Source organism: Talaromyces atroroseus (assembly GCF_001907595.1).
Source record: "Talaromyces atroroseus strain IBT 11181 chromosome Unknown scaffold_5, whole genome shotgun sequence".
In the NCBI taxonomy this organism is placed as follows: Eukaryota; Fungi; Ascomycota; class Eurotiomycetes; order Eurotiales; family Trichocomaceae; genus Talaromyces; species Talaromyces atroroseus.
In genome coordinates, this window is record NW_017971437.1 from 1,252,861 (window position 1) to 1,280,094 (window position 27,234).

The 27,234-nt window shown below is 49.8% G+C and overlaps 10 protein-coding genes across 10 annotated transcripts, besides 1 other annotated feature; 6 read left to right on the plus strand and 4 right to left on the minus strand.

Moving 5' to 3' along the window:
* Positions 1 to 1,945: 1,945 nt before the first annotated feature.
* UA08_04888 (hypothetical protein) lies at positions 1,946 to 3,820 on the plus strand (the record flags this gene model as incomplete). Its single annotated transcript, XM_020267207.1, has 3 exons — positions 1,946 to 2,436; positions 2,542 to 2,664; positions 2,722 to 3,820. 3 exons carry the CDS (start codon positions 1,946 to 1,948, stop codon positions 3,818 to 3,820), a joined length of 1,713 nt encoding a protein of 570 aa, XP_020120133.1.
* Positions 3,821 to 3,862: 42 nt separating this feature from the next.
* On the minus strand, positions 3,863 to 5,841 carry UA08_04889 (hypothetical protein; the record flags this gene model as incomplete). Its single annotated transcript, XM_020267208.1, has 7 exons — positions 3,863 to 4,153; positions 4,213 to 4,502; positions 4,579 to 5,217; positions 5,291 to 5,296; positions 5,350 to 5,433; positions 5,497 to 5,655; positions 5,712 to 5,841. 7 exons carry the CDS (start codon positions 5,839 to 5,841, stop codon positions 3,863 to 3,865), a joined length of 1,599 nt encoding a protein of 532 aa, XP_020120134.1.
* A 467-nt stretch (positions 5,842 to 6,308) lies between these two features.
* Positions 6,309 to 9,655, plus strand: UA08_04890 (hypothetical protein; the record flags this gene model as incomplete). The annotated part of the gene is made up of 6 exons (XM_020267209.1): positions 6,309 to 6,617; positions 6,675 to 6,747; positions 6,803 to 8,671; positions 8,735 to 8,811; positions 8,869 to 9,072; positions 9,149 to 9,655. 6 exons carry the CDS (start codon positions 6,309 to 6,311, stop codon positions 9,653 to 9,655), a joined length of 3,039 nt encoding a protein of 1,012 aa, XP_020120135.1.
* Positions 9,656 to 9,962: 307 nt separating this feature from the next.
* Positions 9,963 to 13,122, minus strand: UA08_04891 (hypothetical protein; the record flags this gene model as incomplete). Its single annotated transcript, XM_020267210.1, has 3 exons — positions 9,963 to 10,789; positions 10,876 to 11,088; positions 11,139 to 13,122. 3 exons carry the CDS (start codon positions 13,120 to 13,122, stop codon positions 9,963 to 9,965), a joined length of 3,024 nt encoding a protein of 1,007 aa, XP_020120127.1.
* Positions 13,123 to 13,653: 531 nt separating this feature from the next.
* UA08_04892 (hypothetical protein) lies at positions 13,654 to 15,309 on the plus strand (the record flags this gene model as incomplete). The annotated part of the gene is made up of 1 exon (XM_020267211.1): positions 13,654 to 15,309. The coding sequence occupies one exon, from the start codon at positions 13,654 to 13,656 to the stop codon at positions 15,307 to 15,309; it is 1,656 nt and encodes a 551-aa protein (XP_020120128.1).
* A 1,109-nt stretch (positions 15,310 to 16,418) lies between these two features.
* Positions 16,419 to 17,703, plus strand: UA08_04893 (hypothetical protein; the record flags this gene model as incomplete). The annotated part of the gene is made up of 2 exons (XM_020267212.1): positions 16,419 to 17,470; positions 17,517 to 17,703. The coding sequence occupies 2 exons, from the start codon at positions 16,419 to 16,421 to the stop codon at positions 17,701 to 17,703; spliced, it is 1,239 nt and encodes a 412-aa protein (XP_020120130.1).
* Positions 17,704 to 19,257: 1,554 nt separating this feature from the next.
* UA08_04894 (hypothetical protein) lies at positions 19,258 to 22,142 on the plus strand (the record flags this gene model as incomplete). The annotated part of the gene is made up of 5 exons (XM_020267213.1): positions 19,258 to 19,293; positions 19,347 to 19,579; positions 19,671 to 20,005; positions 20,049 to 20,948; positions 21,028 to 22,142. 5 exons carry the CDS (start codon positions 19,258 to 19,260, stop codon positions 22,140 to 22,142), a joined length of 2,619 nt encoding a protein of 872 aa, XP_020120131.1.
* A 973-nt stretch (positions 22,143 to 23,115) lies between these two features.
* UA08_04895 (Allergen Asp f 15) lies at positions 23,116 to 23,568 on the plus strand (the record flags this gene model as incomplete). Its single annotated transcript, XM_020267214.1, has 1 exon — positions 23,116 to 23,568. The coding sequence occupies one exon, from the start codon at positions 23,116 to 23,118 to the stop codon at positions 23,566 to 23,568; it is 453 nt and encodes a 150-aa protein (XP_020120126.1).
* A 337-nt stretch (positions 23,569 to 23,905) lies between these two features.
* On the minus strand, positions 23,906 to 24,985 carry UA08_04896 (hypothetical protein; the record flags this gene model as incomplete). The annotated part of the gene is made up of 3 exons (XM_020267216.1): positions 23,906 to 24,258; positions 24,322 to 24,483; positions 24,658 to 24,985. The coding sequence occupies 3 exons, from the start codon at positions 24,983 to 24,985 to the stop codon at positions 23,906 to 23,908; spliced, it is 843 nt and encodes a 280-aa protein (XP_020120129.1).
* Positions 24,495 to 24,632: a repeat region (Identified by RepeatMasker using a combination of RepBase library and repeat library created with RepeatScout).
* A 519-nt stretch (positions 24,986 to 25,504) lies between the features above and the next one.
* UA08_04897 (hypothetical protein) lies at positions 25,505 to 27,153 on the minus strand (the record flags this gene model as incomplete). Its single annotated transcript, XM_020267217.1, has 5 exons — positions 25,505 to 26,081; positions 26,135 to 26,210; positions 26,270 to 26,625; positions 26,702 to 26,847; positions 26,908 to 27,153. 5 exons carry the CDS (start codon positions 27,151 to 27,153, stop codon positions 25,505 to 25,507), a joined length of 1,401 nt encoding a protein of 466 aa, XP_020120282.1.
* Between the last annotated feature and the right edge of the window lie 81 nt (positions 27,154 to 27,234).

The following is a 27,234-nucleotide window of genomic DNA, read 5'->3' on the forward strand; positions in this document are numbered from 1 at the left end:
ATCCATAGGGAATCTTGGACCACAGAGTCGCAGCCTAGAATAGTGACACCAAAGTCTTGAACATCATACCGTCTGCGGTGAAGGACGATAAGCCGTCCATTAAACAAAGGTTCCTGTTCGAGTTGTCTGGCCTTTCCAATTCCCCATGCAAATATCCCGTTGTAGAATTCATGGTTTCCGAGAACAAGAAATACTACAGGTTTGTTCCCACATATGAGACTAACCTCTGGAAGACCCATGATGCGGTAAAACATTAGACGGCTGCCTTCAAATATAAAAAGCCTGGATTCTGTGGCTTTAACACTTTCAAATCTTAAAGAAGACTTGCCAGACTTCGGTGCTATATACAGCCACTTAACAAGGTCCTTTAGCTCATCGTCACTGAAGTCATGAGAAACATGAACTAAAAAGGTGGCGCGCATTCCAGGTATTTCATCGGAGGAACGGCCTGTGGAGGCTAAAGAGCTTGGTAGTTTAATGAGAGGAATAGTAGAAGATCCAAGGCCAAGTTTCACAGAGAAGGTAGGTTTCTTTTTTGGTGATGAAATCTGGAGTGTATTGAATGACATAAGACTTTCATCAGCATAGTCGCTGATAAAGCGACCTGCGTTAATTGCCTTTTTCTTCCTTCATTATGTAAGTCAAGTTCGCTGTTAGCGTTCTCACGTCCATGATCAGCATAATGTATTATAACAATGGACCAACCCTCTTGTTGTTTCGCTTCATGTAAGATACGATCAAGACGCATTCGGACTTCGAACGCCGGTGTTCGTTCATTATCAGGAATAATATCTTCCTGTGTTCCTGTGGTCCTGAAAATCTAAGGTAGCGAACTAGATCTCTGAAGTTTGTAGCATCGCGTTTTGCATTGGTCATGTCATCCTCCCATCTCAAGAGTAATGAGTAGAAGCCATGATAGATGATTTCTCTTTAATGAACTGCAGCCTCCAAAGCAGTCTGGAAATTATCACGTGATATTCCAGACATATTGGTTTGAAGAATTCAGGAGCTTTTTGGCGTATGATGCTCTAGAGATATTTGGCAATTCAATATGGGCAGTCCTTTGCTGTGCATATCGTAATACAGAGAATTAGCAGAGGCTTTCCACGTCCTCCAGATCAGACAGTGATCCAGGGTCATAATGGGGCTTTTGGCGATGCTCATTATATGCTGACCAGATCTGACAAACAGTGGAGGGTTAAACAGTGGGAGTAAGAGGAAGAGGAAGAGGAAAGAAAGAAGCGGGCGTACATAGTCGGGCCATTATTTATCCGCGCTTACCTAGGTAGCAAAGATATATACTCAATACCCTCATCCTTTACACTTTATACTAGTCACCTGTCAATCGCTACTTATGTCTTCAATAAGGACGCTTCCTACTGCCCGGATATAATTCCTCGGTACATGCATCAGCTGAAACTCTATACTCATTGACACTCAACATCCACCAAGAAGCAAGAGTCACGCATCTCCAACAGTGTCTTCTCATAAGAAGCTCTCTTTTAAAGTCGCAATTATTACTGAGATGACTGTGCCTAATCGAAGTGCTGCTTCACAGATTCTAACCTCCAGGAAAAGAAAACCCGCTAACCGGCGCACACTGAGCTGCTATCCCTGCAGAAAGCACAAGCTGAAATGTGACCGCCAGATCCCCTGCCAGAGTTGCATTAGATATGAAAGAGAAAATCAATGTAAAGGAAATCCTGCGCCATCTGCTTCTGTGCGCACGCCGACACGACAGCTGCCTCCAAGCATTGCTCCGGGATGCTCGCCTGCGCCTAAGCTAAGAGGCGATTTCATGCTAGAAGTCCTTAGCAATCCGACAAGATACTCGATCACAGAGCTTGTGGAAGCTAGTCAATCAAACACTCGACTGGATCCTGCACATACGATGATGTTCCTCCACTCGCGGTTTGCGTTGCCCGTCCTGCTACCCCGAGTATCCATGCCTACGGCGTCAATCTCAAATGAAGCGGCAAGAGACGATTCATCGCCAATGGCTCGCCCCATCGACTCCAAAGTATTCTGGAAAGTGCAGTTGGTTTCACTTCTACCGCATCGCGAACTGTGCGATAGACTCGTATCGTATTATGTAGAGAATATCGACCTCATATATCACACTATCCATATCCCAAGCTTCCAGCGCCAATACGAGGAATTCTGGTCCCTGAACACTGCTGAAATCGATCTCGTATGGTTGGCTCTGTTGCTGACAGTCATCTCCGTGGCTGCGCTCATGACCTCAAAGGAATACGTGGAAATGTTGGGAATGAAAAAAGCGATAGCTCGTGATTGGGCCCATGTCTGGCATCAAGCCTCTCGACAGGCGCTTTATGCCGGAGATTATGAGTTGAAGCCGACTTTGACGCAGTTGCAGGTGTTTGTGTGCACTCAGATATATTGGTTGGAGACCAAGAATCATGAAATATTGAACTCGTATGTCGTTTCCTCTTCCCTCTGCTCCCTCTATATCAGATCTCTGATTATTCGTTTTTGGTGACCTCTATGCTATGAATGGTGCTAACAGTACAATAATCTTAGAGCTCTAGGGCAGGCAGTACGAAATGCTCAGGCTCTCGGATTGGACAGGAACAAGCCTGGCAAAAACCGCCTCGATACCGAACTTAGACGTCGTGTCTGGTGGGAACTCGTAATTAATGATACGTAAGTACGAGTTGTACTTTTTCTTTTTTATATATGCTCACCTGCCCTCATCCTCAGTTATCAGGCCATGTGTCTGGGACGGCCACCTCTAATCCATACTTCATCCTCCGAGGTACCAAAGCCAGTGCATTGTAACGACGTTGATGTCACTGAAACAAACATCACACCACGTCCCATGGAGGAAATCACCGACATGAGTGCTAGCATTGCGCACATCGAGATTTATATCGTCTTCCGTCGACTCTTTGAAGACAACGGTGCCTATACATCGTCCTATGAACATGTTTGGTCTATCGATCGCCAGATTCAGGAAGTTGTATCACGACTCCCATGGTATTTCCAGATCAATGACGAGATCAACGTTTGCCACGCGTCAAGTATGAACACGATCTTTTACCAGCACAATATTCTGCATATTGGCATCTGTCTACAGCGCATTCGGCTTAATAGACCCTTTCTGCATGCGCGTATTGGCGAATCGTGGATTGTCTGCGCCAAAGCCGCGCAGGATATTCTCGTCCCCTATCGACGAATGCGCGAGGCTAATGTCGCTGGGTTTTTGAGGTCGCAACAATTCACTTCGCTTGAATACCAGGTCTATACTGCTGCTGTAGCAGTGGCAGCATTTCTGCTAGTGGAACGGTCATTGCCGGGATTATCTTCACAATCAATGATCCAAGACGTCCAAATGGTTATATCGGACCTAGAACAGGTAGATCTCAGACCTATGCTGGCCGATGGAGTCAAGGTGCTGCGAAAGATGCTCGACTTGTTTGAGCAGGGACACGCACAGGACTCACAGGCGCGTATCTCTTTGGTCAAAGAGATTGCGGCTGTTTTTGGTGGAGAGGAGCTTGCGAAGAAGTATTTGAAACAGTCTCATGATACCCTCTGTTCTACTAGGGCTACAGTGACAAATGTAGCTCCCACACACATAGCACAGTCACTCACAATGCGAGAGTCCGACTTTGGACATACAAACAATACGATTCCTTCGGGTATAGAACGTCCAGATATTGAAGTCGAAAACTCATTTACGACCGTCAATGATTCTACATCTCTCGACTTTGAGGTTGCATTGGACATGTTAAGCTTCGATCAGTGGCTAGACTATCTGATACCTGGCGAGACAGATATGTCCCTTGACCAATGGTGAAAAAATTGAGATTATGTAGAAAATAACAACAGCCAACTGCGATCAGATATCCACCTTTCCCTGTGCTACTTCCACATTAGACACCTCATCCGGATCATCGTACATCTCCCGATACTCCGCCATCAGTTGCCGGGCTGGAGGTGCAGAGTTGACGAAAGCTTGGAGTCGTTTGTCGGGTACAGCATAGTGCAGAGCAACATATACAGCACCGCTGATGGACATTCCGCTCAAGAAGCAAATGTAGTACAGATGTGTCAATCCGACTGGAACCGAGACGTTTGGGTTCACGTACGCAACGAAACCAGGTAGAGAAGGGACAACTCCACAAATCCACTATATGAAGATGTCAGTAACAGAAACGGCAGATGTTTTTGATGGGTCAAATAACATACCGCTGCTACTGCTCGCCAGTTGACTCCATAAGTATACCAATAGATGCTGTCTGTATTTCCAACAAACAGGTCCGGCACCTTGATCTTGACTTGGTTGACGATAAGGTATGAAGAGATCATGAGCCCAACCATGGGTCCTACGAAGACGGAATAGCTGCTCAACACAGTTATGAATGTTGTTGCGGTGTTCACTAGCTTCCAAGGATTGGCGGCGATAGATATGAGGACTGTTAGGTAGGCTCCACGACGTATATTGATGTATTTCGGCCAGATCGCTGCGAAGTCGAATCCTAATTTTCATTTGTTAGTCAAGCGTGCTATACAATCAAAAGATGGGAAAAACACAACCTCCGGAAAGAGCGTTACCAGGCACATTAACGCCAATCTGTGAAACTATAAGAGCCACTCCCCCGAAAAAGGCCGCAGCACGCGAGCGAGAACCACCGGTTTCGATAACAGCACTTAGGAGATTGGGCAGATTCCACAATGCTTCGCCGTAGCGGTTCTGCGTGGCCGCAGTGACAAGGATGCCGATGACGCTGGACGCGATAGCACAGAGTGCAGCGCTAATAATCTGCCCGTAAATAGCATCGCGCGGTCTCCGCGCAAAACGTGCATAGTCGGTCTGGTTCAAAATACCAGCAGCAATGCTGCCGATAGTGCTGATGATGCCGTAGGCGATCATCCAGCCGGATGAGGTTGTTGTAGATGACATGGTAGCTCCAAACCCGCTGCTCCCCATGGTGGCAAGTGACCAGATGAGCAAGACTATCTCGAAGACGAGCACTATAGTGGCAGAGATATAGAACAGCTGCTGCAGATTGTGTGGTCGCACATAGACGAAAGGTAGCGAGATGACCATGAATATAATATACGCCACGAACTCGGCTGTGGTCATACCGGTTGACGCGGGCATATGGTTTGGGATTCGATCTTCAAGCGAGGGCCAGATGGCCTGTAAACAGACGTACACACATTCACCACCGACCCAGGCCTGGAAGGAATCTGTTTGTTACGGGGGTCTCGTTAGGAAAGCGCTTCATTGCTGAAGGGCGGGTGTGCAGGCAATATAACTAACACCAGACTATAAAACGCTGTTAGCATCGGCACGAAAAGCGACTTCGAAATGGAACTTACTGATTGACAGGAAGATTCTGTTCCAAACAACCCATTGCGATCCCCACATTCCCCAAACATATCTATTTGCTACAGGGAATCCCACTACATGGCATGGTCATCGTCAACACTGTCGGGCCAAGAACAAGTCGGGAAGAAGGCTCTTACAGTGATAGTATGCACCCGGAAGCGAATTCAGAACAATAAAAACAGAGGCGAGGACGTTTCCCACGACAATGGCGATAACGGCTTGCCACCAGGATAGACCCAAGGGAATCAACGAGCTTCCGGTCATGTAGGTTGAGATGTTGCAATTGATGAGCACCCCTATTTTGCAAGTGGTCAGTTAGTCAATTGACTCATTTTTGTGAGGCCCTTCGTACAGTAGTTATTGAACGTCCAAAACCCCCATTTGCGTCGCGCTGTTTCGACAGGCTTGATATCGTTGTTGATCCATGGATCAGGGATGGTGCCGCCCTCGTGGGGGACCTCGAGTTTCTTCAAGAGCGACATATGTATGTCAAGGCAATGGCAGCAGACATGCCTCAGCGAATGCTCTCCCTTTTCCCTATGCATATATCTATATATATGTCGATATATGTCGATGTATGGATAGTTCTCTGGACGACTGATGCTATGCTGATAACGGCGAGAGATAAGCATAGCCCTATCTCCTTGAAATTGCGCATCGTGATTGGTGGAACTGAGCACAGGCTCGATTTGATTGGCGGACTTCAAGAGAGGAATATAACGTCTAACAGAACTATCGAAAGGAATCAGAGATCCATGATAGCAGCCGCTGGAGACAATCTAGGCTTTCGGCTTGTTCACCGCATGATTGGCGGGAATACGATTAGTTGCAATTCGGAGAAGTCCGGCATACGGAGTCGCTCATGATAAATATCATACTTCACCAACTGCCGATAACCGCGGAAATTTCCAAGGTTGCTAGTTTGAAAATCATCTGAATCACCAGAACTATGTCTTCATACAGGATAGGCGTCGATGTGGGCGGCACAAACACCGACTGTGCCATAATCGACGTGACAGCTACCGACAATCCGTCACGGGGTGTCTGCGCGTCTTGCAAAACACCGACCACCCCAGATGTGACCTCCGGAATATACACAGCCATTGTCAATGCGTTGGCCAAGTCACAGGTCAATCGAAAAGATGTTCAAAGTGTCGCCATTGGCACGACGCACTTCGTCAATGCTGTCGTAGAGGCTGATCCTCGTCGCCTCAGCAAAGTCGCCGTGGTTCGACTGTGTGGCCCATTCACCAAAGCCGTAAGTCTTTCGTCCAAAAAGTCTATAGAAGATAGATCTCTGACATGTCATTGAAAGATTCCTCCTTTCAGCGACTTCCCACAACGACTCCGTGGGATCATGGAAGGACCGACTTTCTATCTTGACGGCGGTAAGTGAAAATGACCTTTGCATGCTGTACAGTTGCTGACTGCCCACTCCAACAGGACTTGAAATAGATGGACGGGAGATCTCTGCCATCTCTCCCACGCAGATTGAAAACGCGGTTGCCGAAATCAAAAAGGCTGGAGTTTCCACTGTGGCCCTTGTTGGCGTGTTTTCTCCCCTGGACCACCAAGGAACCCAGGAGGAAGCTTGCAAGAAGATAATGCTCGAACTAGACCCGTCGTTGTCGGTCGTCTGCTCATCTAAGATTGGAAATGTTGGACTCTTAGAGCGTGAGAACGCGACGATCCTCAACGCATCTATCTTGAATCTGACCCGGAAGACTGTCCTTGCCTTCTGTAAAGCCATGAGTGATCTTCAACTTCATTGTCCGTTATTCTTGACGCAGAACGATGGCACGCTCACGGACGCAGCCACTGCAGCCGAGCTGCCGATCAAAACATTTGCCAGTGGACCAACAAACAGCTTGATGGGAGCTGCATATCTAGCAAATCTGAATCGAGGAGCAAACAGTGATATCGCTGCAGATACTCAGATTCTTGTTATGGATATTGGAGGAACTACAACAGATGTTTGTGCGCTGCTGCCGTCAGGATTCCCACGAAAAGCGCCAAATTTTGTCGAGGTTGGCGGCGTCAGGACGGCATTCTCTATCCCCGAGGTGCTCTCTGTAGGTTTGGGTGGAGGTAGTCTTGTCCGAGTAGATGAAGCCTTGGATGCTGTTGCCGTTGGACCCGACTCAGTTGGTCACCGTCTTGGAAGCGACGCTTTGGTATTCGGGGGTGATCGTATGACATCCACGGATATCATAGTCGCCAGTGGCAAAGCAGACATTGGTGATGCATCCAAGGTTAAGCATATTCCCGACTCGGTGCTTGCAAAAGCACAGGCGAGGATTAGGAGAATCCTGGAACGCACCATCGATGATATGAAAGTCTCTGATCTACCTGTGACTCTTCTCCTGGTGGGTGGTGGCTCCATCATTTGCACGGAATCGCTTAATGGCGTGGCTAAGTCTATCATTCCACCTCACCATGACTCTGCCAATGCGGTTGGAGCCGCAATCGCAAAAGTTTCTGGTGAGGTGGATGTTATTGAAATTATGGAAAACCGGGATGAGAGAGCTGTGCTGGAAGCGGCCAAGGAGCAAGCCATCCAGGCTGCTATTGCGCGTGGAGCTGACAAGGATGACGCCAAAGTCGTCGAGGTGGAGAAAATTCCGCTACAATACGTAACAAACAAGGCGATAAGGCTAGTCGTCAAAGCTGTGGGCAAACTCAGCACGTCGAAATTTGAAGCGACCTTGGCATCAGACCAGCCATTCAACGCAGACTGGATGTCAAGGGATGATGAGCAGATATCTGAGCAGGAAACGAACGGCGATACCGCATCAGCAATACTAAAAGATGCGACTTTCCCGTCTTCATCCGCGAAACATTTCACCTCTGTCCAACTTGACTCCTACGCGCCGGAAGTTGTCAACAATGTATGGTACCTGTCTGCCACTGACCTGGAATTCATCGCAACTGGTACTGGAGTTCTGGGCACGGGCGGAGGAGGCCCTTCGTATCTTCAATACCTTCAGTGCCTGCATTGGCTACGGTCTTCCGAATCCAAAGGACGCATGAGAGTCGTGGCTCCCGAATACATGAAAGATAGCGATGTATGCGTCTTCGGATCCTGGTATGGCGCACCGAGTGTCTCGAGCGAAAGACTTCCGGCTGGAACAGAGATCATGACGGCCATTGATTACTCAGTTCAATTATCGAAGCACTCGCATTTTGAGGCAGTGATTGCAGATGAGATTGGTGGTGGGAATGGCATGTCAACATTTCCAACTTCCGCCTTCTATGATATCCCTGTCATTGACGGCGACTTGATGGGACGTGCGTATCCCACAATGGAGCATGGTGAGTCTGTCAGGCCCGTACCATTCACAACATGCAATAGACAAATCTGATTCCGATATGTAGGAACGCCGTACGTCTACGGGCATCCGATAACCCCTTGCGTTTTAGCAGATGCTAAGCAGAACGTCGGCGTCGTGATGGTGAGTTTCGCACAGATACTCTTCGTGACAGAAGCAGTTTCTGACATCATTGCACAGAATGCCGAATCAAATGCTAGGGTCGAAGGAATGTTGAGATCTCAATGTGTGAACCTGGGTCTCAAAGCTGCTGTCGCCGCTGTTCCTTTAAGCTGCAATATCATCAAGCAATACTGTATTCCGAACACTGTTTCTCAGGCATGGTATATCGGAAGAGCAGTCCATCAAGCTCGGAGGAACAAGAATAATATCGTGAATTCGATAGTACGTCTATCATCTCCACTCCTCTGTGTTTCATTCCTATTTCATTGTTTAGGTGCTAAATACGAATTCCTCACAGTTCAACACCTCACCTGGAAAGCTATTATATAGTGGTAAAATCATCGACGTCAAAAGAGATGTCAGTCGCGGATACACCATGGGTCAATGTACCATTGAGCCCTTGACGAGCGATGAAATAGAAGAACCCAACAATACTCACCCAACAGATGAAGAAAAGGAGAAGCAGCGTTGCATAGTACTCCCGTTCCAGAACGAATTCCTATACGCAGCATACGTGAACGATGCAACCAGCGCAGACGACCCATCAAAGCACGACGTAATCTGTACTGTGCCAGACCTCATATCCGTATTGGGCGCAGATGGAGAAGCAATTGGATCGCAGGAATTGCGATATGGGCTCAAAGTGGATGTGATTGCTATGGCAGCACACCCGCTTTGGACGGGGGATGCGAGAGGCTTGAAAGTGGGAGGCCCTGAGGGGTTTGGACTGGATATGGAGTTTCAAAGTATTGGTCCTTATCAGAAGCCGAGGAGCGTGATAGAGGAGTTCAACAAGAGTGTATAGGAATGGGCATAGTTTGATGCTCCTTAGGTTGCTCTCCTTACTTTATCGACCGTCGGGTAGTTGCTGGTAAATCTATGAGCTGTAACAAATAGTGGCTATTGATATAGTCGAATCAAGCAAATATCATACTATTATTCAAGAAAAGAATAGAGAAACGAATGATGTAATGAGGCGAGTTAGTATTATAGAGGTAGGGTTACGAATCATTACACCTTCCTAATTAGGAAAACGGACCCGTTGGTAGGCGAGCAAGCTTTTTTTTCATCACTGGCATAGATGAATCTGCATATGTTTGATTCTATCAAAGCTAAGAGTTGCTAGCATATTCTAACACCACGCTCCTCGGCTCCTTATACTCTCCCAACGGCTTGTACTCGATATCATACCCAAACGCCGCTGGCCCCCCAATCTCCAATCCCTTCTTCGTCTGCGTCCAGCGTGGCGAACACGTTATGCCCAACACTGTCACCATAACACCGTACCGAAACTCCGGCACCCCCAAAGCACGACCGGACTGAGTGTCCAAGACCGAGATGAGGTCGGGAACCGTGGCAATATACTTCTCCGTGCCGTCGTCGCTGACATGTTTCGCATAAATGTTTTCGTTCTTGAATGGGATTCTGAGAACCCCACCGCTCGCAACTGCCGGTGTCAGGGGCAAATCGCTCATGTCCTCCTGCTCACTTGTTTCGACCTGCTGAATGACTAGTTCGCCGTGAGAATGGCCCTTGAACAGACGCCGCTCAACGGAGATGATCTTTCCTCGAAACAAGATCTTGGCCGCGTTGGGACCGCCGCATTCCTCAATCATTTGTTCGGCCACGGTGCTGATAGTGTTCGTGGCATGGGCGCAGGCAATGGTGCGTCCAATTCGCCAGGCCAGAGACACTGTGTTGAGAACCGAGTAGTTGACCACGGCGTGCTTGGTGGTCGGTTTTGCAGCCATGCCAACGCGCGACCCCATCTCGGAGCAGGCTGCACGCAAAGCCCGGTCGACGATTTCATCGTTCGTTGTCTTGGTCATTAGGATTGTCTTGCCGTCCCCAGAGGCAATGGCACAGGGGACGAGGGCGGCTTCTTCGAATGCGCAAAGGGTGGTTTGCCAGTAGGTAGGATACGCACGGCCTAGGTAGGCTATATGTCAGTTCAAAGGCTCTGTAGACCTATAGACAGATGAAGGAGAAGGGAAAAAAAAATAAAAAAAAAAAAGGCAAACCCACCCATGAAATCTGCGTCTATGGTTGGACATCCCTGGTTTTTGGTCGACCCCAGAGCCAGGCCTTGCAAGCCATTCCCTCCGCCAATCTCAAGATCTATGAATGCATCAATCTTTTTATGGCCATAGTATTCCATGAGCTCAACAACTGCCTGTTCCGTCTCGTCATTTGCTAGTCGTTCTGTTGACACAGCTGGCGATCCCATGTGGCCGCCCCCTGAGAAACGTTAGTCGTCGTTGTTGCTGTTGTAAATGAATTAAACTCACAGTAAACAATTGCATCGTCTTTTAACGACGAAGCATCGACCACTCTCATCGTATACCCAGCTCGAACCTGGTCTCGAAGACGCAGGAATTCACTGAACGGGGAACCTCCGCCAGCGCATCCCAGTACATAACAGCCATCAGAGAGCCATTCCAGGTCTACTTCACTGATAATCCACTCGTCCACTCCAGTTTCGGGGCTCTTGACAACGCTGGGCTTATAAGAGTTGATATCTATGCTAGACTTTGTGGTTTCTTCTGTGGAAGCTGACTGGGTTTTATCGGCTTCTTGATATATCTCATCTCCGCCTTCTTCCGAATCACCATTACTCTCAACCGCGTTGCTTTCCTTCATCTTTGACACATTCTCGTCAGACAGTTCACCGACGGCCCGTACGATCACTCTGACTTCGTTGTTGTTTACGTACTGCAGTGGAATGGCATCCACCTCGGCGACATACACACTCTCGCGACTTGCTCCAACCTCGACGGCACGTTCAATTGCCATCTTTTTGCCTTCTTCCACAATTTCACTGATAGGTTTATTGGTGCTGCTCTGGATAAAGTCCACCGTTCCGCCGACCTTGGCTATGGCAGCGCCTACTGCATTGGCCACCGAATGGAACGGAGGGCAAACCACAGACGACACGCCCTCCAGCTCGGTGGGCGCAATCACAGAGCCGCCACCCACCAGGAGCACGGGCAGTGGTGCAGGGGACGTCTTCATCTGGTCAATCACTTTTTCCAGCATCAGCTTCATCCGGGCCTGGGCGCGGGATACAATGTTCTCCTCTAAATCCTTGACCAGATCCGGGTTTCCGATCTCTTCTTTCTTCGCTTTCACGGCAATGTCCGTCGTCGTCAGTGTGTCACCACCGAATACTCTAGCTTTCGACTGTAGAAAATGCCCGACTGAATCCGGTCCGACAGAGACCTTGTCGTCGTCGTTGTTGACGCGGATGATGGACCCTCCTCCAAGCCCAATTGATTCGAGATGCGGCATGCTGAAATTGATCCTCACGCCCGCAACGCTCACGTAGGCCGATGCCTGACGGGGGAATCCAGAAGGCAGTAAAACTCCCACGTCCGATGTAGTGCCTCCAATATCAACCACGATCTTGCTTGTTCGCTCTCCCGTGCCCTCTGCGAGATAAGCCGCGCCGCGCATTGAATTCGTCGGGCCCGACGAAAATGTGCGAATGGGGAGACGCGCAGCGGAGGGTGCATCAATCAAAGTGCCGTCATTTTGAGTGAGATACAAGGCACAGTTGAGATTCAGCCTTTTCATGGCCGCTCGAAACCCACGGACCGTACGACGGGCAAACTTCATGATGGAGGCATTCAGAATAGCCGCATTTTCTCTCTCCAAAAACCCGATCTGAGAAACATCAGACGAGCAAACGACGTCGGCCCCCGGTATCTCGCGCAAGACGATATCGCGGACTTTTTGCTCCTGGTGGAAATGCTCATCAATCGGAGAGAAGATGCCACAGATGGCGATGGCGTCGATCCCCTTTTCGCGGATCACAGCGCACTGCTTGACGACTTGCTCTTCTACGATTGGGGATTCCTGGGATCCGTCGATATGCAACCCGCCGTCTACATAGCCATAGTAGCCATGCATGATTTTGGCGAGCGCCGGGGGGAAATCTGAGAAGGGGGGCACTTCTCGGAGGAAGGATTTGGACAGACGAATAATGGCGACCGGCGCCAGGCGGCGAGCGTCATGCTCGATAATGGCGTTGATGAAGTGCGTCGTTCCTATGGTGAGACATCCAATGTCGCTGGGCGCGACAACGCTCTGCTCCAGCACAGTGCGCACCGCGGTCTCGATGCCGTCGGTGACATTGGGTGCGGTCGTTGGAGTCTTGCAGAATGCGAGGATGCCACGCTTGGGTCCATTGGCATCTCGGACGTCGAGGATCACAGCATCGGTGTTCGTGCCGCCGACGTCGACGCCGACGCGGTACGAGGGCGACGATGCCATGGCTGTGCGTGTATATGGATGGACGGATATGCTTGCTTTCATACAGCCAGGAGTCTCATAGGAGAAGAAGTATTAATATTGACTGACCCGGGCCTCTCGGAGCCATGCCGAAGGACTGACTCCAGACAACTATCGCACACTACTCCGGGGCCTGATAAACCGGTATGTAAGGTAAGTTTTACTTTTCTCGAACAAGTCCGATAGTCTGACGAGTTGTCTATTAAGCTTACTGCTATCGGCGTTATCTACGTTACATCTCTCAGTACGAGTCGGACTACTCCGAAGATGTTCCACTTGCAGCCTGCAAAGTCCCAACATCGTCCGGAGATAAACTCCAAGTGCCTATCTAAGGTTGGCTATCATTTTCCTATCTCCTCAAATGCTGACGAAAAGGACTTCGCCACGAGTCATGGGAGATATACTACTCAGCATATACTAAGCTGCGTAACAAGCGGGGGTAATCAAACTGTTTTACATAAACTATGGCAAAGGCACCGATCAATTCGACCATGCAAGTGAATTCACGGTACAATGCTGCGCTCCCTAGTCGACGCACTCGCCGTCGCTCCGACGGCAGAGGGAGCTTCATCTTTCTTGATCAACAATGACATCCGTCCCCTGCCGCCGTCGAGACGCTCCTGGGGCAGGCTCTCTTATATCTCGTTCTGGGCAATCAACCAAATCTGCCTATCGAATTTCCAAATCGGCTCTTCTCTGGTTGCCATTGGGCTTTCGGTTTGGCAGGCCGTGATCGCCATTATCCTAGGCAAGATTATCATCGCCCTGGTGGCCGTCTCCAACGGTTATGTTGGGGCGACATGGCACATCGGATTCCCTGTCTGGTCCCGCGTGGTTTGGGGCGTGTACGGTTCGTACGTTGCTATCGTTCAGCGGATCTTCCTGGCGATTATCTGGCAGGCCACGCAGGCATGGACCGGAGGCCTCTGCGTGACTACCGTGCTGAGTGCCATTTTCTCCGGATTCCAGCATCTAGAAAATACCTTTCCCGAGTCATCTAACCTTACAACCAAGGAGTTCATTGGCTGGGTCATTTACAATGTCCTCACCGTCCCTATGCTCTGGGTGCCCCCGGAGAAGACCAACAAGTCCCTGGCGGTCATGAATGTGATCTCCTTTGCCACCTTGCTGAGTATGATGATCTGGGTGCTCGCCAAAGCACACGGCGGTGGTCCGCTACTCTCCGAGCCTGCCACGCCCATGTCATCCAGCCGGTTAGGCTGGTCGATTGTCAACGGTGTCACCACCGTCATCGGCAATATCGCCGTCGGCCTCACCAACCAGCCAGACTACTCTCGATTTGCGCGGAAACCCGGAGATCAAGTCTTCGGACAGTGGTTCTCCATCATCTTCTTCGGCATCCTCATGCCCGTCTTTGGCTGCCTGACATCGTCTGCCACCCTCCAGATTTACGGCGACGCGATATGGAACCCCCCGGATTTGGCATTGAAATGGCTGGACACGGACTACAACTCCAAGTCCCGGGCTGCTGCGTTCTTTGCCGGTGTTGGACTGGTCATCTGCCAACTGGCCATCAACACAGTCGACAACTCGTTTTCCGCTGGCATGGATCTGAGTGGTCTCTTCCCGCGATTCATCAACATCCGGCGCGGCTCATACATCGGCCTGATCATCTCCATCGCCATATGTCCTTGGGACCTCCTTGCCAGCGCGGGCACATTCCTCAGCGTCATGTCCGCATACTCAGTCTTCCTTGGGCCTATGTGCGGCCTCATGGTTGCCGAGTACTGGGTCATCCGATCCCGCAAAGTCAAGTTGAGCGATCTATATCATGCCCGCGAAGGAGGCATATACTACTACTGGCACGGATTCAACTGGCGTGCCTTTGTTGCGTGGGTAGTCGGTTTCACTCCTCAATTACCGGGCTTCATCGCATCCATTAATACCAGCGTCGTTGTCCCCGCAGGCTGCACGGATCTGTATCATCTGGCCTTTCCATTGGGGTTTGCCATCAGCTTTGTGATATATGTTGCATTAAATAAACTTGCCCCGCCGCAGGGACTAGGGGAATATGATGATGTGGATTATTATGGCACATTTGATGAGCAGGAGGCTCGGGCTTTGGGCGTTGCGCCGTTGGAGCTGGTGGATGAGGTGGATATTACTCAGAAGAATTATACATCAGAGACGGTCCAGGAAAAACAATGATCGAGCTGTGCTGTCTGCAATCCAAACGCTTGTTAGGATGAATCTGACTTGTTGTACAAATTTGTTGAGCCATAAAACCCCTGCGTTTGAGATCCATTTCTTCACAAGCGCATAGTCCGAATGAAGTTCAGCCTTCTCGCTGTTGATATACCATACCGGCGCTTAGGTATGCATATCCCTGAATATGATTGTAGTTGTTTGTTCTCTTCCATTACATGCAAGCCGCCATCCTCTCAAAAGTCACTATGACATACTCATCCTTAATCGTCCTCGTCGTCATCATCAGCGAGATGCCAATCTTCTTCCACCTCGGATTCAGAACGCTCTTCCACCACTCTCAGTTCCCACCCAAAACTTTGCATTTCCAATTGCACAAAATAAGTCGCATCGTCGTTGTAAACCTCGATGATGATGTCCGGAAGAGATGGAAATGCTCTGAAGTGCTCCGTGATGCGTAGGAGTGCCTCAGCACTAATTTCGGCTCTCAAGAAGTCCAAGTATTGATCCATGGAATTTCTGCCTTCGACAGCCAAAATTAGCTCCCTCAATCTGGGGCAGGCTCCTTGGATCTTTGCGAGAGTTTTCAAATGGCATGAATGAATCAAGTTGCCGAACGAAGCATATCCCATGAACGAGGAAAACATATGCGCGCTGCTTTTGTCAACATGATGTCCGGAAGCCTGAGGCACCGGCCGAGACTTTCATTTCCACCAGCAGCCCCAATATCAGTTTCCAGGCACGAATAACCATACATAACATGGTGCTTCAAACGAGCAGCGCCAGGTCAGTGACTGGAAAAAGACTGTTCTGTTTTTGTGACGAAGGTTGGTACAAAAGTCGTGGTGTTGAACATTGGTGCCATCCCTAGATACCCTAAAAATTGTATACAGCCAGCGAGGATACCTAGCTGTCTCCAAAAAGATCAATGTAGATTGCCATTCCAATCTTCTACACCAAAGCGGTATCGACCGTCAGTGCCATAATTTCTTTTCTGCAATGGCTGAATCTCATACTAACCTCGGTCTATGTGCTAACGTGGCTCTCCGTCTTTGTTCCAACTTTGACCCCCTCAGCCTGTGCACAGCATATACACCACCGTCAGTCCGACAATGCTTCCAGACGAAGAGGAGCTTCAAAAGTTCCTCCAAGAGAACCGCTCGACCAAGGATATTCGTCTGCAATGGATCGACTTCTCTGGCATCCTGCGCGCCCGCTTTGTTCCCATTGCTCGATGTCTGCAAATAGCTCAGGGAAAGGAAGAGTACCTCATCCCGCAAGTGAGCATGATCATCCCAGTCTCAACGGCTCCGAAGTGCTTCCCAACGAGCAATGAGATTGAAACATGGGTGCTACGTCCCGACTGGACTTCGCTACGTTGCTGCGGGTTCAGACCGAGCCATGCTTCCGTTATGTGCTTCGTGGAACACAAGGAGGCCGAAGAGAAGTATAACAAGTGTCCGCGTATGCTCTTAACTCGTGAACTGGACCGTCTTGAGAGACTGTGGGGCGTAAAGATGCTGGCTGGCTTTGAGATCGAAGTCATGCTCCTGGACCAGAATTTCGCGCCGCCAATCAATCAACTGGATCGGTTGAACAGCTATCAAACAACTGCTGGGCTGCGTGGCCAGACACTGGAGGCAGTTGAGGAGATCCTTGACTGTCTCAAGGAGTCATCTATCACTATCCATCACTTCCACACCGAAACCCATGACCAGATAGAATTCTCCCTCAGTCCTGAGTCGCCACTCAACGCCATCGACTCGCTCATCCTAGCACAGGAGACAATCCGTACGGTCTTCATCAGACATTATATCAAGGCAACCATGACTCCCAAGCCACTCATCAATGGACCAACCAATGGAATCCATCTGCATCTGTCCGTTGACAAGCTAGCACCACCACATACAGATAACTTCCTCGCAGGTATTCTAACGCATATAAAGTCCCTCTGCGCCTTGGGAATGGCCAACTTTGACGGTTACGTCCGCACCACCAAAGACTCAGCAGGCGCGTGGATCGGCTTTGGCACCGAAAACCGCGACTTGCCAGTGCGCAAGATAAATGATCAGCACTGCCAATCCGTACCTGTTTACCGCGGCGGTTTCACTGGCTGGCTGGAGTGGGTTCATCCAGAGCATGGATTTGACCTGGAAGGACTGTCGTGTGTTCCCGCATTCGCTAGACGAGCAAGAACGTGCAAAGTACAGACTGGACGAGCGGATGCCGACCAGTCTGCAAGAAGCATTGGAATCGCTCAAGGCTGACGAAATGATGAAGACGCTGATACCGGGACGCTTGCTGGATGCCTATATTGCCGTGAAGGAGAAAGAAGTCGAGGTGTTTCAGAAAATGTCAGACGACCAGAGACGCCTTAGGTTCTTGGAATACTTCTGATCGCAAACTAGACCCTTAAATGCTCTCGGGCTGTGCTTGTATATAGATATAAAATTTGCACCCTCGTTTGTCCCGGCTGGCGAATTTGACATCTAGAAACGTTGGGGCCAGCCCAACTCCCAGTTCAAGCGTGATTCCCCCTGTGTTTAGCTAAAATGAATATGCTATAGAATAATACCTTGGGATTCAAAGCTATGATTGTATGCGAACAATGTGTGAAGGGATTATCATTAACCCCCTTTAAGTGCCTTGAAACCTCATCAGACAGTTAACTCTAGGTTATATTTGTATCCCCTAGATTCTATGTTAGTATGTACTATATACTAGTAGATATCCTCGAACAAGCCAATAACTTTTATTACTAAGATCTGTATAATGACTACACTCAGAATGACTAACTACAAGGCTAGCACTTCTGTTCGAATTTTTGAACCAATATGTACAGTACAGGACTTTTCCCCGAGAAGTTTGCTTTGCACCTCTAGGACCAACCACTGCACCAAAAGCATATTTACAGAATTACTAGGTTAAATAACTACACTACCTAGGTAATCATCTAATTCGAGGTATTTCCGAAGAGTACTACCGATTACCATTCTATCCATATGCCCGCTAGGTACCAACATGCATTTAGAGACTGAGAACTGGAATGGATGCATTGTGTCGCTGAAACATGAACAGCGGTGTACAAAGGACAGCCATGTGGTAGCACAAAGACGGCGCCTGACAGCCTCCTTGCATGCCCAGTTGCACGAGCCGAAGAGTTGACGCGATAGCTTGTAGGGAGCGTCGATCACAAAAATGTGACATCGGACTCCTGGCCGGAACGCTGAACTTTAGGGATTTAGTGCGTCAATAGTTCCTCGACCGCGAGGCCAGTGCTCTTAGTCTCTCCGCAGCCAGCCCTGAAGCTCGTCGGGTCCGATAGTGCGTAACGCTATCAGCAAGTAGCGCATCGACGCGAGGGCGATCCTAAACGAGACAGCTGCTTATTCTTATCTTGCAGCAGCTGCAGCTGCAGACGTATCGCCAGCTGGCATGCTGTGTGTAACAGTGATTGCATTGCATTGCATCGGATGGATGATGGACGTGAGGTTCAGTCACAGGCTGTCGTCAGAAGAAGTTGACGCTGGACAGAGTAGGAAGAGGAAGAGAGAAAAAGGGGAAGGCGGTGGAGTCACGGGACGGCGGGCTGCGTTCCTGAGGATCGCCACTACTTCACTTCTGCACTCCCGACTTGCACTCCTCTACTCTCAATCCTCCGTCGTGATTGGCCTCGCAAAATGGATAGATCGCTTTTCTTCACATTTGGCATCCGCCATCTGCATATCCGCCATTCCGTGCTCTGCAATGCACTGGCCTCCATTCTTCGTGGCGTCGGCAGCGGGGAATGCGACCCCTAATCCGCACACTGGGCTGGCTTGATGGGGGAAAAAAAATCGGTCCACACGAGCCACTTTTAAATAGTCCGATGTCCCTCTTCGTCGTTCCTCGGACCTGGCACTATGCACTCGGTTCATGCTATCGCATACTCGCCTGCGGTCCGCCGCCATCATGGTTGACTACCTGTCGAGGCGCGACAATATCGCCGTATGTGATGTTGACACATCATCTGTTGCATTGGCTCACAGTGCCTGTTCTAGGATCCGAACAATGACCCCAATATTGGTTCCGCGCGTGGAAATGCGAGCACAACCTCAGGGGATATTGTGGAGGGCTTGACAGGCGGAGGCTCGACATCAGACTCGGCCCTGGTGTCTACTCTGCTGCCGGCTCTGGTCATTGCTCTCTTCTGGTTCGGACTGTTCATCATCTTTCGCCGTAGTCAGCAGCACTGGTACTCGCCGCGCTCGCATTTGCCAAACCTCCACCACCAGTATGATCCTTTCTTCCGCATGTTTTATAGAGTGTTCAATGCCATGTGGTTTCGCGTAGCTAATTTAATCTGCCTTCCGTGTCTCGTATAGTGAACGCACTCCGCAACTCCCCAGTGGCTTCACCAACTGGTTCGGCACTTTTTTCCAAATATCGGATTCCCACGTCCTTCACTCCTCGTCCATTGATGGGTATCTTTTCCTACGCTTCTTGCGAATCCTGTGCGTAATTTGCTTCGCGGGCATCGTAATTCTTTGGCCCGTTCTCCTACCTATCAATGCCACCGGCGGTGGCGGTAGCTCACAAATGGACCAATTCAGCTTCAGTAACGTTGCCAGTCCAACAAGATATTATGCCCACGTTGTGATGGGCATAATCTTTTTCAGTACGCCCTCCAAGCTTGATAAATCCCGCCGAATTTATAAAGGTAAAAAAAAAGAAAATTACAGCGAACTGACCATCATTATTAGCATATGTTTTCTTCGTGGTCACTCGCGAGAGTCTCTTTTATGCCAACTTGCGGCAGACATATCTCAACTCACCGGCCTATGTCAACCGCATCTCGTCCCGGACAGTGCTCTTCATGTCTGTGCCCGAGGCCTACAAGAGTGAAAAGAAGCTTCGCCAGGTGTTTGGTGACAGTATTCGTCGCATCTGGATTACTTCGGACTGCAAGGAATTGAACAAGAAGGTTGACGAGCGAGATAAACTGGCTTACAGCCTTGAAAGAGCAGAGATCAAGCTGATTCGCACTGCAAATGCAGCTCGACTGAAAGCCGCCAAGGAGCGTGATGTCAATGTATGCGATGATTGTGAGTTGGCGGATCCGCTGACATTCGCGAATATTAAACGCCCCATGCACCGTGCAAACTTCTTTGGAAAAAAGGTGGACAGTATTCAATACTATCGATCACGACTGGCTGCAGCCATCCAGGAGGTCGAAGCAATGCAGAAGAAACACCGCGATGGGGACGCCAAATACCTTTCCGCAGTCTTTGTGGAGTTCCAGAGCCAGTCGGATGCCCAGGTCGCGCTGCAGACCCTGTCTCACCACCAACCTATGCATATGACGCCTCGTTACACGGGAATAGCGCCCCGTGAAGTTGCATGGTCCTCTCTGAATCTCAGCTGGTGGCAGAGAATTGTGCGCATGTTTTTGGTGCAAGGTGGAATCGCCGCTTTGATTATATTCTGGTCTATCCCTGCGGCAATTGTTGGAACAATTTCAAATGTCACATACCTTGCGAACTTATTTCCGTTCCTGGGATGGCTGGCCGATCTTCCTGCGTTTATTGAAGGTATCATTTCAGGCTTGTTGCCATCAGCTGCCTTGGTTCTGCTCATGTCGCTGGTGCCCCCTATCTGTCGACGTACGTATCCTACTTTTTGTTTCTTCGTTACTGAAACGACCAGGCGCTAAGATTAAGTCAACTTGAAAAAAAAAAAAAGTGTGTGCACGGAAAGCAGGTCTTCCTTCTTTATCGCGGATTGAGTTGTTCACTCAAACCGCTCATTTCTGCTTCCAAGTAGTGCAAGTGTTCTTGGTGACGACCATTACATCGGCGGCTTCAGCTGCTGTCAGCCAGATCATCAAGAATCCCCTGTCAGCGAAGGATCTCCTGGCGCAGAATCTGCCCAAGGCCTCGAATTTCTACATCTCGTACTTTTTATTGCAAGGGCTATCGATGAGCTCAATGGCCGTCGTCCAGATCATGAGTGCTCTGGTCTTTAAAATTCTGACAATGTTCTTTGCGACGACTCCACGACGATTGTTCAATCGCTGGACACAGTTAGCCCGGATCAGCTGGGGCAATGTATTTCCTGTCTTTACCAACATGGGAGTCATCGCCCTCACATATTCGTGCATTGCTCCTATTATTCTGGCCTTTGCATTTATCGGGCTTTTCCTCGTGTACCAAGCATACCGCTACAACTTCATATTTGTGTACGGCATTGACATTGACACCAAGGGCCTAGTATATCCACGAGCGCTACAGCATCTGCTCACAGGCATCTATCTAGCCGAGATTTGCATGATAGGGCTCTTCTCCATCAAAGCGGCCATCGGACCACTGATAATCATGGCATTATACACCATCCTCACCATCCTGGCTCACATTTCCCTCAACGAAGCCCTGAGCCCACTTATGAACTTCCTCCCGCGCTCGCTAGACACGGAAGAGGAAGAAATCCAAATGAACCAAGAAGCCGAAGCAGCCTACCAGCACGCATCCACTGCACACGGACGCATCTGGAAATGGTTCCACCCAAACCTCTACAAGGACTATGCCGACCTGCGGCGCAAAGTCCGACGCAACAACGTGATCATCGAATATTCAGAACAGGAAATGGCAGATGCCTACTACGAGCCTTGCATTACCGCCGAGACACCGCAGCTGTGGATCCCCAAGGACGCCGCAGGCATCAGTCAGGAGGAGATCAGACATACCAGCGCCATCATTCCCATATCGGACCATGGGGTGCACTTGGATGCAAAGAACAAGATCCAGTGGGACATGTATGATGAGCACCTGCCCATGTGGGAGAGGAAGATTCTGTATTGATTGTTGTACACATGATATGTATGTAGTGTTTTGTAAATTCTGAGACGAACCCATGATTATATGACTAACTCGACTTAACTATACTCTAATGATTGAATACGTAGTTATCACTTCTTGACAAGCGTGGTATCTATTTATAAACCTTGAGACCGTATTATTCCCCTATTTGCTCAGCGGAAGTGTACATAGAGGTATCACAGTCGAATATTCCAGAAGTATCTATTATTATACACGCAAGTGGTAAGACAGTCGTACGTGAACAACCCCAACCCTTAGAAATATCGAACAGAACAGGAATACTCATGTCTATCATTATGTTTCAGGCCTCAACGTGTTGTCAAAACTTGCATTCAAAGATTCGTAAAAAAAAATTTCTTGGAAGATCCACCGATGAGAGACATGCAGCAGAAACAAAGCTCAGCTCGGCGGTCTAACTACTATCTATCTATACATTTCTTTGTTCCAAGACATTTCTTGATGGATTCAAGATCAGATAAAAATATACACTATATATATATATATAGATATAGATAAATACCTCCGACTAAATATAGTACATACATAGCAACAATCCGACTACCGACAAAGAAACACCTGTGGACGTCCCCAAACGGAAATCCCCGGAATTTATACGAGTCTCTCTCTCGCTGGCGATTTATACTCCATGGACGCACATGTGCGACCTAGCCCCGAGGCTATGCATGTCTTGGAATTAATCAAGGGGCAATGAATGCAGTGGAAGCTGAAAGTATTGGGCATGTCGACTGAGTTGAGCTAGCCATTTACCTATAAATGGGTTGGCTTTGCCCAGGTATGTATGGTCTGCACTTTCAATCTTCTCTCGCTTGTCAGATAACAGAACAGCAAAGCATTTCAGTCCGAGACGTAAGATATCTTTCTTTTCTCCCTTCGGATCTGATGCACTGAGCACCGGCTAAAATCGTCTAGCATAAAACGATCTCATCTCAACAAGATGATGAACCTGATCCTCGCCGGCGCCTTCATGGCCTTCTTCACAGCCAACGCATCCCCTACCACCACCTCTTCTACCACCGGCACCGGCACAAGCATCAACGTGCAATACGACACCACGTACGACAACTCGGCGGAATCCATCAACAGCGTGTCCTGCTCCGACGGCACCAACGGCCTGGGCACCAAGGGCTACAACACGCTGGGCGCCGTACCGGGCTATCCGCTCGTCGGGGCGGCGCCCACCATCAGCGGCTGGAACAGTGCCAACTGCGGCGCGTGCTACTCAATCACCTACGCTGGCACGACCATCTACGTGACTGCCGTCGATGCCGCGACCGATTCGTTCGTCCTGAGTCAGGAGGCCATGGATAGGTTGACGGGGAATCAGGCCGTTGCCCTGGGTCATGTCACTGCGACTTATGCCGATGCTGATGCTTCCAACTGTGCTTGACTTTGTGGACTAGATGCTAGGAAGTTACTTCCGGTCGTTGAGTGAATGGAATGAAAAATGTTGAGAGTTTATTCCTGTACAAGACGTTAACAAAAGATTTTATATGCAGCTTGCTACAAGTTAGACCATGAAAAAATCACACGATTCGCGAGTGAAGGGTATCAACGAGATAATTCCGTAACCAGCATAGTGTTGATGAGAGTGTCGGTAGTATATAGGCAATACTAATGTTCAAGGAAAAGAAACGGACTAGTGGATATACAAAAGATATAAAAAGAAGAAGAAGAAAGAAGAAGAAGAAAGAAGAAGAAGAAAGAAGAAGAAAAGAATGAAGACATCACCATCGCTCTACAAAGCGTTCCTCTTCAACAAACTCCACGTCGTCCACAAAGCGCTGCCCGTCGACGAAACGCTGCTCATCATCGAACCGCCTCTCCTCCACATACTCTTCCGCCGCAAAGCGCCGTTCATCGTCATACCGTTGCTGATCGTCCCATCGGCGTTCTTCCTCGTAGCGCACATCTGCAGCATAAGCGGCGTCGCGCTCGTACTGAATCTCACGCTGCTCTTCGTATATTTGCTCGCGCTGAGCTTCAATTTCACGTTGCTGTTCGAGTTCTCTTGCGCGCTCGCGTTCCTGCATGCGACGCTCTTCATCGCGCCATTCTTGCTCCTTTTCTTCTTCCTCGTCTATCATTACATTAGCATTGTTTTAGATGGGGGAAACCCAGAGACGAAAAGAGTTCTACTTACGTTTGTCATGTTCGTGCATGGCCCAAGCACCTACTGCTGCACCCAGGACACCGCCACCGATGCCGTATGCGAGATTATGGTTCTTTTGTTGTTGCTGTGGAGGCGGTGCTGGGCTGCTATAGCCCTGCGGTCGCTGGGGAGGGCCGCCGCCGTAACCTGGGCCTGGTGGAGGAGGACCACCGTAAGGTCGGCCACCTGGTGGTGGACCGCCTGGAGGGCCGCCTGAAGGGGGACCGCCGTATCGACCACCGGGTGGGGGGGGACCACCTGGAGGACCACCATAAGGCCGGCCACCTGGAGAAGGACCGCCCGGAGGAGGACCACCGTATTGACCACCTTGCGGAGGACCACCATATCGACCGCCCGGTGGAGGACCCCCTTGAGGACCCGGTGAGGGACCGCCGTAAGGCCGGCCACCTGGAGGGGGACCACCATAGCCGCCTGGGCCTGAAGGAGGCGGTCCTCCTGGACCTCCGACATCCCTAGTACCACCGCCGCCGCCGCCATAGTGTCCCGGAGCAGGCTGCGAAGGATGGTGCCATGTCCTCTGGCCGGTGTTCTCGTTGACGAAAATATAAGTATTCTGGTCAGGAACCCACTGGGCCGCCCAGCCGGCGGGTAGAGGCGGATGACCGTGATCCTGATGCGAGTACTGGTACGACATAGTCGAGAAAAGAGAGAGAGAAAAAAAAGAGAAAAGGTAAAAACTGTGCAGACAAGTGCAGACACAGGAGAAAGACGAAGGCAGCAGGGTAGAGAGAGAGGGGGAGACAGACGGAACAGCAGGAGCGCGGGGTATTTATATATTGATTAGTTGTTTTATCGCCAGCCTGTGACTAGCTCGCTCTCCAGCTGAAAGCGCGTGAACCGTCGCTCGACTAGTTTGCGCCGCTGATTCGGCGACTGGTCTGCGCCTCGACTAGTTGTGCCGTGGATCCGTGGTCCCCTGGCTGTGAGCGTTGACTAGTTGGCTAATGGAGGGCTATCGCACAGGGATATGCGCGGGGTGACTGGCTGGCAGCTGGCCATGGTCGCGGCGATGAAACACAGCGTGTGTCGGCATGGGTGAAGTGTTCAAGGAGTTGAGTTGACAAAGGGAGACTTTTTCTTGTTTCAGTTTGAATGTCTCGGATCACGTGGCGGGACAGCACGTGTTATACGTGGTTATTGCTTGCTAAGGTAACTACACTTCCTTCCCTCCCTCGACTTCGACTTCATCGACATCGACATATTCAGCATCCTCTTTGCCGAGCGCTGCAGCAATCTCCCTCGGCACAATGACCGTCCCCTCCAGCCCATAGTTTGTTATGGTGACCTGCGTCAGAGCAACCACGCCCTGCGGCACCAGAGCACAGTACTGCAGGACCATATGCACTATAAACTGGTGTCTTTCCGAAACCCCAGCAGCTGCAATGCCAAAGGCCACCGAAACTCCCGCTGCCATGACCGCTCTGATCAGACCAGCGTAATGCGCCGACTTCTTGGGATCATTGGTCAATGACGCCAACGTCCACACCACGTAGACGGGACCAATGGAGCCCAAGATCTGGAAGAATTCATAGATGATGAAGAAACCAGGAAAGTGCGAGCTTGTCCAATCGTACGCTGGATTATCTTCCGGTTGACTCGGCGGGATTACGCTAAAGAGCCAGCCGGCCTCTCCGGCATAGATGGAAATCGTGAGTGAAGCAACGATAGCGAAGCCGATTTTCGCACGGAGCGGACGTGAGAGACCCTTGTAATCAAGCAAAGCTCCCATTCTGGTAAAAGTGAGTGACGTGGGGGGAGAAGAAAAGCGGCATGAAAGACGTACCCAAGAGCACTCAAGAGGGCAACAATAGCTGAAATGACAGCAAGCAAAGATCGGGTTCGAAGATCAAAGTAAAGAGCTAATACACAGTGTCAGCAGACGGTTGATTTGCGCTTATGATGTATCATGCACACTCACTGCTGATTGCAGGTTGCAGAATCAGTAGATATTCAGCAACAAACAGAGCTGGACAGAGAGCCATCGCTTTCCAATCGAAGACAAGCCGGCAGACATTCTTCAGCTCAGTAATTATGCTTTCCTCCTTGTAAACAGCAAGCGCAGTGCCGTCTTTGCGACGCACGTCCTTGGGTTTGACCAGGATGAAACTTGCGAATCCCAAAACCAACATGATGCCAATAAAGCTCAGGTAAACGGAGAGCGGAACTCCATCGTTGGCTTCATCATTGATGTTGATTCCAAGGACGAGGAACGATGCAATCAAGTTCCCGAACGAGGTCATGGCGGTTTGCATGGCATAGAATCGCCCTTTTGCGCTCCATATTAGTGTTTGCACGCGCTTGTCTATTGGGCAACAAGCCACACATACCCTTTTCTGTCTCATCTGCATACGCTATGGCGATATAGTTGACGCCTGCCCATAGGAGAGCAGCACCGAAGCCAATCAGAACACCGCCGATGATTGGGAAGACCAACAAGTCGAAACGGTCGAACAGAAGAAGCCCCGTCACATAGCAGGGATAGCCGAGAGAACCCAGCTAGTGGACTAGGTGTTAGCCAACCGTTTTTTATCTTGAACAAAGACAGAAGATACTCACAAAAAGAGCCCATTTCGGCCCAAACCGGTTGATGACGGAGCCGGAAAAGAAACCCGCAATAGCAAAGATGCCGTAGTTGAGCGCGGAGACAATGTAGTTCATCTTCAGCGAGTTTGCCTTGCCACCTCCAGCACCCAGATTGGTGATGGCGACATAGATGCCGACTGTGCCCAGCAGCACAATGCTGGCAGTGGTATTTTGAGCGAGGGGGCGGGTGCGCAGAGAGGCAAATTTGGACTGGGCCATGGCTGCAGTCGTTTTGCCCTTTGTATATCGTGCATGCTGTCCGAGAGGATGCATAGACAGGGGTATATATAAACACCGAGC